The 14,483-nt window shown below is 36.3% G+C and overlaps 1 protein-coding gene across 1 annotated transcript in view; it reads right to left on the bottom strand.

Moving 5' to 3' along the window:
- Slc44a5 (solute carrier family 44 member 5) overlaps positions 1–14,483 on the bottom strand; it is a 283,278-nt gene that overhangs the window by 119,469 nt on the left and 149,326 nt on the right. Inside the window, exon 2 of the mRNA XM_090334599.1 lies at positions 1,928–1,976. Within this exon, the coding sequence (XP_090190725.1) occupies positions 1,928–1,976 (49 nt within the window). The remainder of the gene's footprint in view (positions 1–1,927; positions 1,977–14,483) is intronic.

Here is a 14,483-nt window from a genome sequence, read left to right as displayed (position 1 = left end):
AAGCTACTGCTAAAGCAAGGGCTGCTGTGAGATAATGCAAGAAATTGGGAGTTTCCTGGCTTTTTTGTCATTTGCTTGAAACCAGGGCCTCTTGCATGTTAAGTACTCTATCACTGAGCAACATAACCAGTTCTCATTTGCTCTTCATCCCATTATTTTCCCAGGTAGTTTACAGCGTTGCTGCCTGAAACATTACAAATGAGCTCACTAAGTCTTGCAGTAGCCGTGCCCCTGTGGTTTTACTTGACTTTCTTCTGTTCTTGGATCAAAGGAATGGGGGGGGGGGGGGGAGAGTGGGAGCTATGTCCAGCATTTTCTTTTTGAAAGTCTTCATGGTGTCTGGGACATCTTAAAAGGTACCAGGTGAAAATAAACTTCATTCTAATACTGATTGTCCCAATTGCTTAGATTTGAACCTCTTGATCCGATCATGAAATTCCTAATATAGTCCTGTATAATTGAAGGGGATTTTTCTCATTGGGCTATTTTGACAATGTGTGAAGATCATACCTTATAGCTATATCAGCCTGAATGATATATCTTACTATACATGTAGGTTATATGTAGGTATGTAATATTATTATACATGTACATACACACAGGCTATTCATTTATACATCATGTTACTATAGTGGATGCTGATGGCACTGTAACACAATGGTATGTACTTTACATCTGAACATATATCAACATATTTATTCACACCAGTATCACAAGCATGTGTTACTTAGTTAACACATGAGCAGAGACATTGAAACAGCTACATCACTAGGTACAGGAAGTTTTCAGCTATATTACATATACTCTTCAGGTGCACTGTCACATATGCAGTTCATGACTACAATGTCATGTAGTACATGACAACTGAAGTCAGAGAGCATGCCCTATATTTTCTACATAAAATAAGTCAGGAATGCCATATTACAGTAAAAGTAACCACCACATTGAAAGAGGCTGTTTGTACAGTGGACAACATGTAGTCATGCTGTTACCAAGAAGAGAATTGTAGAGATTTCAGACACATTTTTGAGAAGGTATCTTTGTAGTATGTATACTTTAGAATCAGTAACTGAAACAAGCAAGGATTGGCATAAGTGAAATAGCTAAGTGTTTAAAGTTGAGCTATTATAGGGACATAACAGTAAAGGCTCTCACACACCCTGATGACTGGCAAGTGCAAATGAGCATGTTGATCGTTATTTCACATCAGAGTTTATTATGACAAACAACTGCCAAAAATCAAAGTCAAAGCTAAGAAAAAAACAGCACCTATCAAGAGCATCATCTCTACATATTTAACTGTTCTACCCCACAACCTTCTTTCTGATTATCAAGAAGCCTGAGAATAGAGGGAAAATAAATAATAAGAGGACTATAGATTATTGGCTAATTTGGAAACAGTATACCACATTAGATGCAGGGAAGAACCAGCTGAGAGATAAGTAAATGTTTCCCTAGAGCATTTAAACTGTCCTCAAGTGCACAGAATACATTAGAGAATGATGGTCTCTAAGAAGCCACTCTGCTTCTGGAAGCTGAGTGGCACAAATACCTGCCTTGGAAGAAGTTGGCATAGCAACTCTGCATTTTCAGTGATGAGTCACATAGCAAACAGGTGCCTGAAACAACTACTAAATATGCTTGCTTCTCCACAATATGATTAAATCTCATAAAGCATTTGAGACTTCTTTTCAGAAATACAAATTTTCATTCTAACACCCTGAGGCAATTCATTTGCTGAACAGAAGATATTCATGATTCACAGAAAGATTTATACTTTCCTGGGGTAAGTAGTCATTTAGACAGAAATAAGTCATTTCTCCCTGAAAATAGACACAATTCTCTGTTAACTAGAAAATGGCAATCTCTTCACCATAAACTTTCTGTGGTACTTAAAAAAATACATTCACTATAAAAGATTGTTTACCTGTTGGCAGTAGGTCCCTGGAAATGTGGATCATATGTCCTTCGTTCACCTGCATTTGAAACAAAGATCTTTTTAAGCATATAGACAGTGGAACATCAAATAAATACATATAAAAATATAAAGATTGACATTGCTTGGTGTAATGTCAAATTCCCTCTTTGGTCCCTTCTTTAACTAGAAGATGGAAACCTGTAACTGACTGTATCTCCTCGTACTATACAAGCAGCAGCATTGGGAAGCATGTCCAAGAGAGCAAAACAAGAATCCCTTCTGATTTGTTACATTTGCCATTGTCCAAGATTTCTCACTTATCCCAGCTTTTCTTTCTCCCAGTAGTTAGTAGAACAGGCCTTCCTCTAAGAAATCAAATAATAGTTCTGATTGGTGGCTATCATTTTAGTGGTAAGATATATAAAACTACTATTGTTTTATATGAAGGTTACTTGTTTGTTTATTTTAGAAGGTCTACCAGCACACTTTGTGACATTTGGGATGGCGTCCTCGTTTATTCTTGCATTATAATTGTGATATATCATCATCCTCTAAAATAATGACATATATAAGAAGAGGTTAATTTTCTTCCCTGACATGCCTGTATTATAATGGAATAAGTAGCAGTAGCCAATTATATAAAATCATTCTTGGCCAAAGGCCTACATTTGTAACTCTCTACCCCTGAATGTGCCCCCTGCAAAGTACTCTTACTTCTTCTAGGAATTTGCCTTTGTAAAAGGACATAATTTTAAAAGAGGTTATAAAAAGACCTGCATGAATCAGCAACCTGACCCTGCCAGTATTGAGGGGAATAAAGCCAGGAAACTCAAAGGCCTCTTTACTGTAATCATGTTAAGGACAGGCAACATTAAAGGGAGGTAAATTTGCAATGGAAATCTAAGCACCAATCAGTCACTGAATATTCATAAAACACTGAGATATTCTGAGAGCACTAAGGAGATGCATAAGGCATGGTCCCCATTTTAGGGATCTTAAAATAAGAGAGCAAGCTAAGATATTATTCATTCATCAAGTATTCCTTGAGAATATATCCCAGGCCACACATAGCAACATTTGAACAAATAATATTCCACATATAACTATTAATAAAATACTAAATTATTATTAGTATGGTTTGCATGCTTGTCTTCTTCCAAAATCCATGGTGTGGTAGCTGTAAGAGGTAGAGCCTACTGAGGAGTGACTAAGCCACATGTGCTCCACTCCTGTGAATAGTAGTAATGCTTTCTGAAAATGCTTCAGAGAATTGGCCAGTCATTGGAAAGTCCTCTCTTCTGTCATGCTAGAATTCAGAGTTCCTGTTTAGATGCCTCCAGTCAAGTTAGGAAGACAGATTTATGGAAACACAGATTAGCCCTTCCCAGATGAAACATCTGCCAATGCCTTGATCTTAGACTCCTATGCCTCTAGAACTGTGAGAAGTAAATTCTGAGTTATGAAAAAGTAAGTTTCATCAAGAATAGAATAGTCCAGGGAGCTCTGTTCCAGAAATGACATTTTTTGTGGAAGGCTGAAACAAAAGGAAATGGACCAATATCCTTGGTGAGACTAGAGTTCTGTTATATTTCACAAATACTTATTAACTACTTTTTATGTGCATTGAATAACTTCTGTATTTAAAGAGGCCATGTGAGAAACAGAGACAGTATAAAATCAATTATATTACAAGACAGAACATGCTAACAGCTAAAGAATACAAAACTGGTGCTATGAGAGTCCATTCAATGGAAACAGTAAGGAAGGGCTCATAGAGCGTTAGTATTTGTAGATGGACAGGTAATGTTTAGAGGTAAAGTTTACAGGTAAAGTGTTGAATAACATACACAGATATGGGAATAAATAGCATGGTGCAGCAGTAGTGAAAAGATCTGACTAATTGGAGTGATGGTAATGGGGTAGGAGGAAGACAAAACAAGGCTGAGAATATAATGAACTACATTATATAAAGGTTAAAAAACAGGATTGAATTTATTTCATATAGAATAGACAACAGGGATCCATAGAAGGATTTTGAACCAAGTAGAAGCAACATTTAGAAAGGACAATCTAAGCTAGGTAATAGTGGTTCATGCTTTTAATTCTAGCTACTGAGGAGGCTGAAAATTATGGTTGAAAATTTATGGCTGGCTGGAAAATTATAGTTCAAAAATTCAACCCTGGCAGAAAAGTCCTTGAGACTCCATATCCAACTAATGGTTAATATACCAGACTGAAGGCGTGGCTCAAGTGTAGAATATTCTGCCATGAGTTTAAAAAAAAAATGAGAGAATTCAAGCTCCAGCACCAGCATAAGAAAAAGAAGTTAACAAAGACAAAGAAGGAAAAAAGGAGGAGAATGCAGAAGAAGAAGAAAATGAGGAAGAGAGGGAGAAGGAAAAATATAAGTTGAAAAAGAAGGGAAAGGAGGACCAGGAAAAGGAATATACAAGTTGTTCTACAATGAGCAAAGCCAAAGAAACTAATAAAGCCCTATTGCAAAAACAACTATGAACTATGTAAATCATTCCCTAATTTGTGACAAAAGTAAGATTCAAGACTCACCAAGAATGTTGGTATGGCTTAGAATTTCAAATAAGGCTCTGAAATCAGTATGCCTACTCAATGTTCCTTACTAGCAGGTGACATTAGACAGGTCTTTTGACTATTGACATCTCTATTTCCATATTTGTAACTATAATAATAGAATCTGTCCTATAAAGTTGTTATGACAATTGAATTTATGAACAGTAAAAGTGTTTGGTGCCTGGTACTTAGCAAACTTCCATCAATCCTTATTATTAGTCTTATAATGACATCAAAAAGATAAGTAGAACTTGATAGAAGATTAAAAACTTATGGGGTGGAAGAGAGAAGTCCAAGAGAGCCCCAATCAAGTAATTCCAAATCTTCTGGATGTGTCATAACAGAGTGGTGTTATTATGACAATGGCAATACTACTTTACATGGTTTTGGCATCAAATGTAGTATTATAGGAGATGATTTGTATGTGTTGTTTCATCAGACTAATCTTATAACACAAATAGTTAGCTTCACTTTAAAAATGAGAGATCACATAGAGGCCAACAAATGTGTCCATAATTACATAGTTGACCAACAATCTACCTGGAAGCTACATATAGCTGGCCTGATGTAAATAAACTACTACCATAGTTATGCTAGGCAATGTCAACTCCAGAGGAAAATGTGTAAAATACCTCCTTGTTTGAAAAAAAAGAAATGATAATGTACTTCAGTGCCAATGCCAATTTCTGATATATAAATATATGTGAATATGTATATATATACATATGACTAACCTATGTGTCCCCCATTCCACAAAGGTGAGTATTTAGAAGCTTTGGAAAATGCTACAATTAGGCTTTAAAAGCAAAATAAAAGTTGTTTAAAGAGGCATAAAAATAACATTCAAAAAGGTCCATGAATTTTAAGAAAAATAAATGATCATAAATTCCACTTAAAAATCATTACTTAATGAATATTTATTCATAGCAAGATCTTCTGTAAATGTTTTACACACAGTATGCCATGTCTAGTTCCAGGTAGAATGAAATGTAAAAGGATGCCTTTAGCATGCACCATGCAATAATAATTTTTATATTTATTATTATTTAACATATTCAGTAGTTCTCTGAAATATGCCATTATTATCATACCATTTTACAGATGGAAAAGCAAAAGCACAAAAGAGTGAGCTAATTTGCTCTAGTCCTAGTCCATTAACCCAAAAAGAGGGCAAAGTGGTATTGGACATTATATAGTCTAACTCCAAAGTCTGTCTGGACCACTTACATACCTATGAGTTATTCACTGATGATCGTAAAGTCATTCCATAGACAAATGCTGAGCGAATCAGACTGAAAGGGCTAACAACTTATATTGATCCCACAATTATCTGTAATTTAATTACACTAAAGGTAGACATGACTAGCTTATTTAGGCTAGCTTACTTAGGCTAGTTTATTTATTTATTTCAGTGTTGATGTGATATGTCCCTAAGTGAAAAAGGAGACTATAGTGTGAAAAAAAATGTTATTGTCAAACTTGCCTGAAAAGCTGGGTACTTTCTAACTAGAAATTTTGCCTGCCTTATATTTTAGTTGAAAATACACTAAAACCACAGTCAAATGATAAGATTTAGCTGACTCCATAGAGTAATGACAGCTGGAAAGTGATGACTTCACCCTGCCCCATGTGCTAACAGAATATTCATTGTGATGCAAATTTTTTTATTTCCTGCAAATCAATACAGGGCAATGCTTTCACAGAAGCCCCTCAGTGCTGTAATTGCATCTCTGGAATAAATAGACTGAGAGGCCAGCTAAAGAGCCATGGTACTTCTTTGTTATATGGCTTAGCTAGCCGAATACAATTCATTTTTCTCACTTAAAGAAAATGGGGAAAAAACTAAAATTAGGTGATATTTTATAAGCTTCTTAATTTTATCTGACTTTTTGATCATCAAATTATGATGACAATGGAAGCTATGAAAAGCATTCATTACTGGCAGCTACACATTTGTTATCATAGTTACCAGTTTGCAATGCACCCCTGCAAATACAATTTCCTTCCCAGAAATAATTCATGAAGATTAAGGAAAATAGTCCTAGTCATTAATTCAATTCTGGGAAGCCAGTTTCAAATGACTCAATTGAAAGTAAATGGGCAAGGTAAAATAGCCCATGATGCTTTGAAAGACTCAATTCTTTAAAAGCAATATGTTTCTCAAAGAAAATGACAGCATAGCTATCACTGATAAGCATAACAATAAGGAATCCAAAACATTCACTTTATTCCTCCAGAAATATTTTCCTTTGGAGACAAGCTAATATGATTCAGAGATCAGAAGGCTGACTCAGGTGAGTTGATGAAGGGTCTGAGAATTTAAAGTCTACCCACTGTAAGCAATCAAAGCAGGTAATCTTCCAGCAAGAAAGGTGAAATGAAGTTATATGAATAGCCAACAATCACCACTTAAGAATTACAGATAATTAAATCCTTGCTTTATTTTTTTAGATTTTTTTTATTGTGCTGTCTATAAAAGAGGGCTTACTGTTTCATCTAAGGGGTTTCCAGCCGGGCCTGATGGCTCATACCTGTAATCCTAGCTTTCAGGAGGCTGAGATCTGAGGATCAAGGTTCAAAGCCAGCCCAGGCACAAAAAGACCTGAGACACTTATCTCCAATTAACCTCTAGAAAAACCGTAAGTGGGGCTTGCCTCAAGGGTAGCCTTAAGCTGAAAAGCTCAGGGACAACGCCCAGGCCCAGCGGTAGGGAGGTAGCCTTGAGCTGAAGAGCTCAGGGGCAGTGTCTTGGCTGAGTTGGTGCCCCCTGACATGAAGGAGAGGAACCACATTGGAGAGCAGTTCTTGGATGATTGTGTGTTCTCTTCTTAGCCCAATACAAGGGCCTTTTGTGATCTAATCCCATGTCACAAATCTTACTCTTTACAGCTAATAAAGAATGTTAACTATTGGCAATCCTATATTGTCAGTGGTGTCCTCCCAAATCAAATCTTTTACATATTCACTTCCCTCTAATTCACTCACAAATTTTCCATTCACCTTCAAAGGAAAGAGGGCTGACATTGTACTTGTTATTGTGCCAACAGGTAAAGCCCAATTTAGCTAGAAATTAGACCTGAGATTTTATATCATCACATAATCCCATCCCAGAGCAGCTATTTGCATCCTCTGAGACACATATCTATTATGTGCATTGAGGATCTTAACACACAGCATCCCAAGACAGTTGCACTAATGAAAACAATGGTTCCCCAAAATGTCCATAACCCACCCGGCAGATCCTGGAAATATGTCATATGATGAACAAAAAGAAACTGATGTTATTTTAATAAAGTATATGAAATAGATAATTTTGATAATCTGCATGAATTTGGTGCACTTGCTAAGGTCCTAAAATGGGAAAATGTAACCAAAGAATCGAAGGAGGAAATGGAAGAAGGCAAACAGTTAAAGTGATGTGATGCTGAGAAACTCAACTAGCCTTTGCTGGCTTTGAAGATGTTGAAATCATAAACTGATGAGTACAGAAACTTGGAAAAGCTGGGAAATGGGGCAAAAGAAAATGCTCTAACACTGTTGGTAGGAGTGCAAACTCCTTCAACCACTATGGAAAGCTGTATGGGGATTCCTCAAAAGACTAAACTTAGAGCTTCCCTATGACCCAGCAATCCCATTACTTGGCATTTACCCAAATGTCCAGAAACAAAGATATACTAAAGCCTCTAACTCAACAATGTTCATTGCAGCACTATTTACCATAGCAAATATATGAAATCAACCCAGATGTCCCTCAGTAGGTGACTGGATCAACAAGATGTGGTATTTATACACAATGGAATTCTATGCTGGATCAGAAAGAATGCCATCACCCCATTTGTAAAAAAATGGAAAGACTTGGGAAAAATCATATTATGTGAAATAAGCCAGACCCAAAGGAACACAGGCTCAATGGTTTCCTTCATTTATAATAATTAGTACACATCTAGGACTCTCCTAACAGAGGATTACAATAGTGCAAAACCTAGATTCATAAAGTCATATAGGATGAAATTAAATAAAAGGATCTCTAGGATATAGAAACAAGAGCTTATAATGCACTGTTATTTCTCTCCTCTTTTTTTTGCCCTTTGGTTAATCTCATATTGTTACTGTATCTGACTTTATTACCTGGTATATTGTATATGTTTATTTGTTTATTTGAAATAAGAAAGGGAAGGGGGAAAACAAGATAAGTGGGAGGGGTGGGGAGGAGAGAAATGGGGACAAAAACGTGAGAAGGGGTATCAATGTATAAGAAGTAATGCACTACTACCTGGCGAATGTAACTGTAACATCTCTATACATTACCCCAACAATAAAGAATAAAATAAATAAAAATAAAAATAAATAAAAATTTTACAAAAAGAAAAATGCTCTAGATAGAATGTTCCCTGCCTCTGCCTTGATTTTAGATTACTGAAAACTATTGCGGACTTCTGAATGCCAGAATTATAAGATAATGAATTCATATTATTTTATGATAATTCATTATAGTAGCAATGGGAAACATTACATATAACCATTTCTTCTAAAAACTAGATTTCTGTCCTGAAATTAGATTTTGGTTACTGCTCTATTTCTGATATCTACTTTAATGTATGTAATCCAATATGAACACTCAGTAAATATATATGGAATAAATTTTAAAAGTGATGTGAATGTCACTTTAAACAACCGAATCTTTAACTTAGATCTTGGAAATACAAATAAAAGATCAATCCTGAGAATCACCAATGAGTCAACTTAGATTTGAAGCAAGATAATAGACTCTTAAATTGCATTGTTGTGAACATTCTTTTCCCTCACTATTAACACAGTACAGCAACCAATTATTAATTTCAAGATCAGTTTAGGAGGTTGAGTGTGGTGGCTATGCCTGTAGTCCAGCTACTTTGGAGGATAGAGATAGGAAAACCATAATTTCAAGCCAGCCCAAACCAGCCCAAAGCAACCAGAAAAATAACAACAAAATCATTAGCACTCTATCAAAAGGAAAAGGAGCCAGCATGGCAGCATAGCTCTATATCCCCATCACTTAGGAAATACATGTAGGAAAATGGAAAGTATGAGAGTACCTAAAAAAATGACTTAGCAAAATATCCTGGGGCTGTGGCTCAATTGCAAGCACAAGACTCTGGGTTCAAAACCTCAGTACTACCAAAAACAAAAAACAAAAAACAAAACACCATCACCACCACCAAAAAAAATCCTAATCAGAGTTCACAAAGGAAGTACAGGCACAGACTGGTAAACAGAAACTGAACATTAAATTGCCTGGTAATAAGTGTAATCTCTACCATCTACATATTATAAGATATTGAGAAAATTACTTTTTCTTGTCTAAATTTCCATTTTTTGTCTCCATAAAATGATAGTAGAATGCCAAGAGTTGATGGCTTCCATTTATAATATTAGGTGTAATCAGTATGATGAGATCTGAGGGTCAAGGTTCAAAGCTAGATTGAGCACAAAAAGGCCATGAGACTCTTATCTCCAATTATTCACTGAAAACCTGGAGTAGAGTTATGGTTCAATGTAAAATGGCTTGCCTTGAGTAGAGTAGCTCAGGGACAGTGCCAAGACCCCAAATTTAAGCCCCAGATCCAGAAAAAAAAAGATAGTAGAGAGAGGAAAATAGGTATGATACAATGTCTGCCTTCAGAAAAGACCACCTAATAGAGTCATAAAATCTATGTAAGGTACCCTAATAATAAAAGTCTATCACTGCATAATCAACACATTTCAGTGTGTTAATTGAGGTGAAAGGTTAAGTAGAAATAATATCAAGAATTCGGGAACATTTCTGGGGGATTTTTCCTTCTTTGGGAAAGGAATTTCAAGCTTGTTTATGGGTAAGCCGGATGAAAGCAGGTGCTCAACTGTTACAACTCCACTGAGAGAAGGAAACACAGCAGCAGTTAGACAAGGGGCACATAATGCAAGGAGATGAAGTTAGGCGTAAAAGCCTCTGATGTTGAGAAAAGTTAACACAGTTGTCTGGGTGTTTGTGTTCCTGCATAATATAGAGGAACAGAGAAAATAAAGTAGATGGAGCAACAAGAAAATTGTTGGCATATTCTAAGCATGTATCTATACTCCATACCATTCACAATGGTAGACATCAATAGGCTACAGAAATGAGGACAATTCCAGAGCATTACAAAATCCATCTGGTGGGGCTGCAAGACAATTAAGAGAACCATGCTTTATTGCCTGATGACCACAATTCTTCAAGCAGAAAATGATGCCCATTCCAGAAACTCTTCTCCAGCGGAAGCATGACCCCATGTTAGACATGGTAAGACAACTGGAAATGCAAATGAGACTTCTTCAGCCTTGATTTCAAACAGAACAATACAGTGGTATCATAACCTTATGAAGACTGTTTCTTTCCTAGACTGAGTAACTTCCTTAACATAGGGTCCAATAATCCTATGTTATATAGCAAATCTGCTGGTTTAATTAAAGATTATTTTTAATCATAAGGATGATTTTTAAATAGTTTGCACTGTCATTTGAAATAGTTTGCCTTCAAGATACCTACAAATAATGAACAATTCAGTCATAACCTTAAAGTAATACCTCAGAGAAGATCTCTACCTTCACGGAACAGCAAAACACAACAGACATAAGGCACTTTCGTTCTTCATAGGCTGACTACAGCAGTGCTGAGAAACTGACAGCAATTATAGGAAACATAGCTTTGAAAAAAAATGACTTTTTTCTCTACAGTGATAAAACTGAATTTGTGCTATAGAGCAGCCATGAATTATTGGATAATCATATATCTGCTTGGAATAAATAAAAATTTGAATCAATATTGATTTAAGGTGAATCTAGAAGCAAACAAGAACATGAATTGAGTTTGAAGGTTATCAGATTTGGTGTTCTAATATTTCTTCCTAGCCATATTTTTATTTTATTACTTGTCATAAGACACACACACATACACACACACACACACACGCACACAGAGACAAACACACACACACACACACACACACACACGGCTTATGACCAATTCTATACGTGACCATATATTCTTTTTATTTACTTTTATTGTAAAGATGATGTACAGAGGGTTTACACTTGCATAAGTAACATGTATATTCCTTCTGAACAATGTCATCTCTTCCCTCATTCCTCATTTTCTCCCAGTATTTTCCTTTATTATCCCCCTCCCTCACAAGTTATATAATTAATTTCCAACATAATGTCTTGTGTGTATCACTGCTGAATTAAATAAGCCTTTCTGTGTCTCTCCTTTCCTTCCCCAAACAGATAAATTTACATATAAGACAAAAAGAACAGAAATTCAAAGCAGTGACAACAGGGGAAAAGCAAAAAAATAAAATAAAAACCCACAAAAAAATAAATGAAAAAAACTCTTCCATTTTTTTGGAGTTCATTTTGATAAACATAGCTATTGAGCTTCTATGATTCTCTCCTAAGAATTTCCTCCTTTGGTCTCATTGTGTGAATGTTTAGAGTCCTGTTTAATTCATTTTGTCCAAGTGTGTAACTCCTTATTTTCTCCTAGGTTTATAAGCAATACACCTCCCATTCACACAAGGCCCTTTTCCAACCTTCTAACAATGCATGAACAACCACAAACAGAGATAAAAAATGAGTAATATGTCTACTTCTCCTAAGCATATATATAAAATATAACATGTTAAAGCAATAATCCAGAAAGGTAATAAAAGCAGGGGAAATAATAGTTTTGACATTATGTAAATATAAAAATTAACTTTTGTAAAGAAGGAGAAAAAGTCTTTAGGGTTATAGTTGAGTAAAAGATTTTCAGGTTTAACCTTAGGAGTAAACATTACTATTGAATAATAGCAAGAATTTGACAATTTGTCATAGGAGTGCAGAAAGCAGATTGGCTGCTAGTGATAACATCTTGTCTGCTTCCACATGCCATGCACACATTGCTATGGAAAAGAAAAAAATTAAACTGCTTATCAGTGCTAATTATTGCCACAACTCAAGAAAAAGGAAGGTAATAATTGTTGGGAAAATATCTCTATACCAGGCACTAAACTAGGAAAGAAAGCCATAGATTTTGTGTATAATTTCTACCCACCATGACCCAACAAATATTTTAAAAATAGGAATTGTTATAGCATTATTAGAATATGTATAATACTTGCTGTACTCATAAGATAACTGCAGAAAAACTGTGAGAAACATTCCTCTCTTTGCCAAAAACAGTTATTTAAAATAACCAAAACTTTAATTAACCAAGATGTAATACATTTAACTATAAGCATATAAAATGTAAATGTAAATGTACAGCTCTAACCAAAAGAAAAATCTTTCTCTCTTTCCCCAGTGCGCACACACACACACACACACACACACACACACACACACACACACCATGCTTCAGTCTCAAGGAGTTCAGGTTGAGGAGCTCATTCTTTTGGTGAATCAACCATCAAAAGAAATGTACTGTCATGTGGATCACAGCTGCACCTGGGTAGATTTAATAAATCACTTCTCTAATACATCGTATTACTTTGCCTATACATTAGTCATCACACAAATTTTGTTTATTGCCCTCCATCCTTAATAAAACATGACCTCTAAGAGAACCAAGATTTCCTCCACTTGACTCCCTCTGTCTCACTGCTCATAAGAATCATTCAGACCCCAAACAGAGGCTGATTATGTGGAAAGAACAAATAATGAAGCTTTTTTACAAGTTATTTGTGCTGCTACTTTTCATTCTTTAACATAAGCTGATGCCAGTTATGGTTTTTCACAGTGCTTCTCATATAATTATCAGCTAAAACATACCATAAAGTTAGCTTTAAAATGCTTTCCTTTCACATGGTAAAGCTCTTACAGACAGCCAGGTTTCCAACTCATATCTTGGAGTGACAACATGGTGACAAAGTCACCAGGGAGGATTAATACATGAACTGCCCAAGTACTTTCCAGTCACTGAGGATGCTTCCATGACATTTTTGGGAAATTGTCAGTCCCTCCTGCTGAGCCAGCTAAGGACAGGAGGCTGCCCCAGCCTGAGGATCGTAAAGAAACAAAAATACGGGGCAATATAGAACCAATTGTCATCCCTTTCCAAGACTCTTCTTCCACATTGCATTCACTTCAAAGGCCTGCAGAAGGGCAGAATATCTTCCTTCAAATATTGTTTTCCAAAAGTGGTTAATATTTTAAAATCCACTGTCAATGAGTTGAGGGGTTATCTGCCACTACTGCTTCTGCTGCTGCTTCTTTCTTCCTTTCTTTTTCTTTCTTTCGTTCTTTGTTTCTTTCTTTCTTCTTCTTCTTCTTCTTCTTCTTCTTCCCCCTCCTCCTCGTCCTCCTCCTTCCTCTCCTTCCTCTCCTCCTCCTCCTCCTCCTCCTCCTCCTCCTCCTCCTCCTCCTTCTTCTTCTTCTTCTTCTTCCCCCTCCTCCTCCTCCTCCTCCTCCTTCCTCTCCTTCCTCTCCTTCCTCTCCTCCTCCTCCTCCTCCACCTGTTCCTCCTCCTCCTCCTTCTCTTCTTCTTCTTCTTCTTCTTCTTCTTCTTCTTCTTCTTCTTCTTCTTCTTCTTCTTCTTCTTCTTCTTCTGCTGCTGCTGCTGCTGCTGCTGCTGCTGCTGCTGCTGCTGCTGCTGCTGCTGCTTAAATTCAAGGCCTGGGTACTGTCTTTGAGCACTTTTTCTCAAGGCCAGCTCTCACAGAGTCGTCTTTTTTTGTGTATGTGGTATCCAGGACCCCAGAGATTCGTGCATCCTAATTCTACCACTAGGCCATATTACTGGCTCCAAATACAAATACTTCTATTCATAGAATCACTGCAATTTTCTGTCTTAGAAGACATAGAATGCATCCTGGAATGAGTCTATATATACACTGCATATAGCTGTATTCATGCATGAACTTGATACATTCTAAACATAACTCAGCTTCCAGTTTATCCTTTCCTTCATCCTGAAGGCTTCCTTACTAATGGGACAACTGAATAA

This window comes from Megascapheus bottae, chromosome 6, assembly GCF_031878675.1.
Source record: "Megascapheus bottae isolate mThoBot1 chromosome 6, mThoBot2.hap1, whole genome shotgun sequence".
NCBI lineage: Eukaryota > Metazoa > Chordata > Mammalia > Rodentia > Geomyidae > Megascapheus > Megascapheus bottae.
This window is presented reverse-complemented; position numbering and strand designations above follow the sequence as displayed.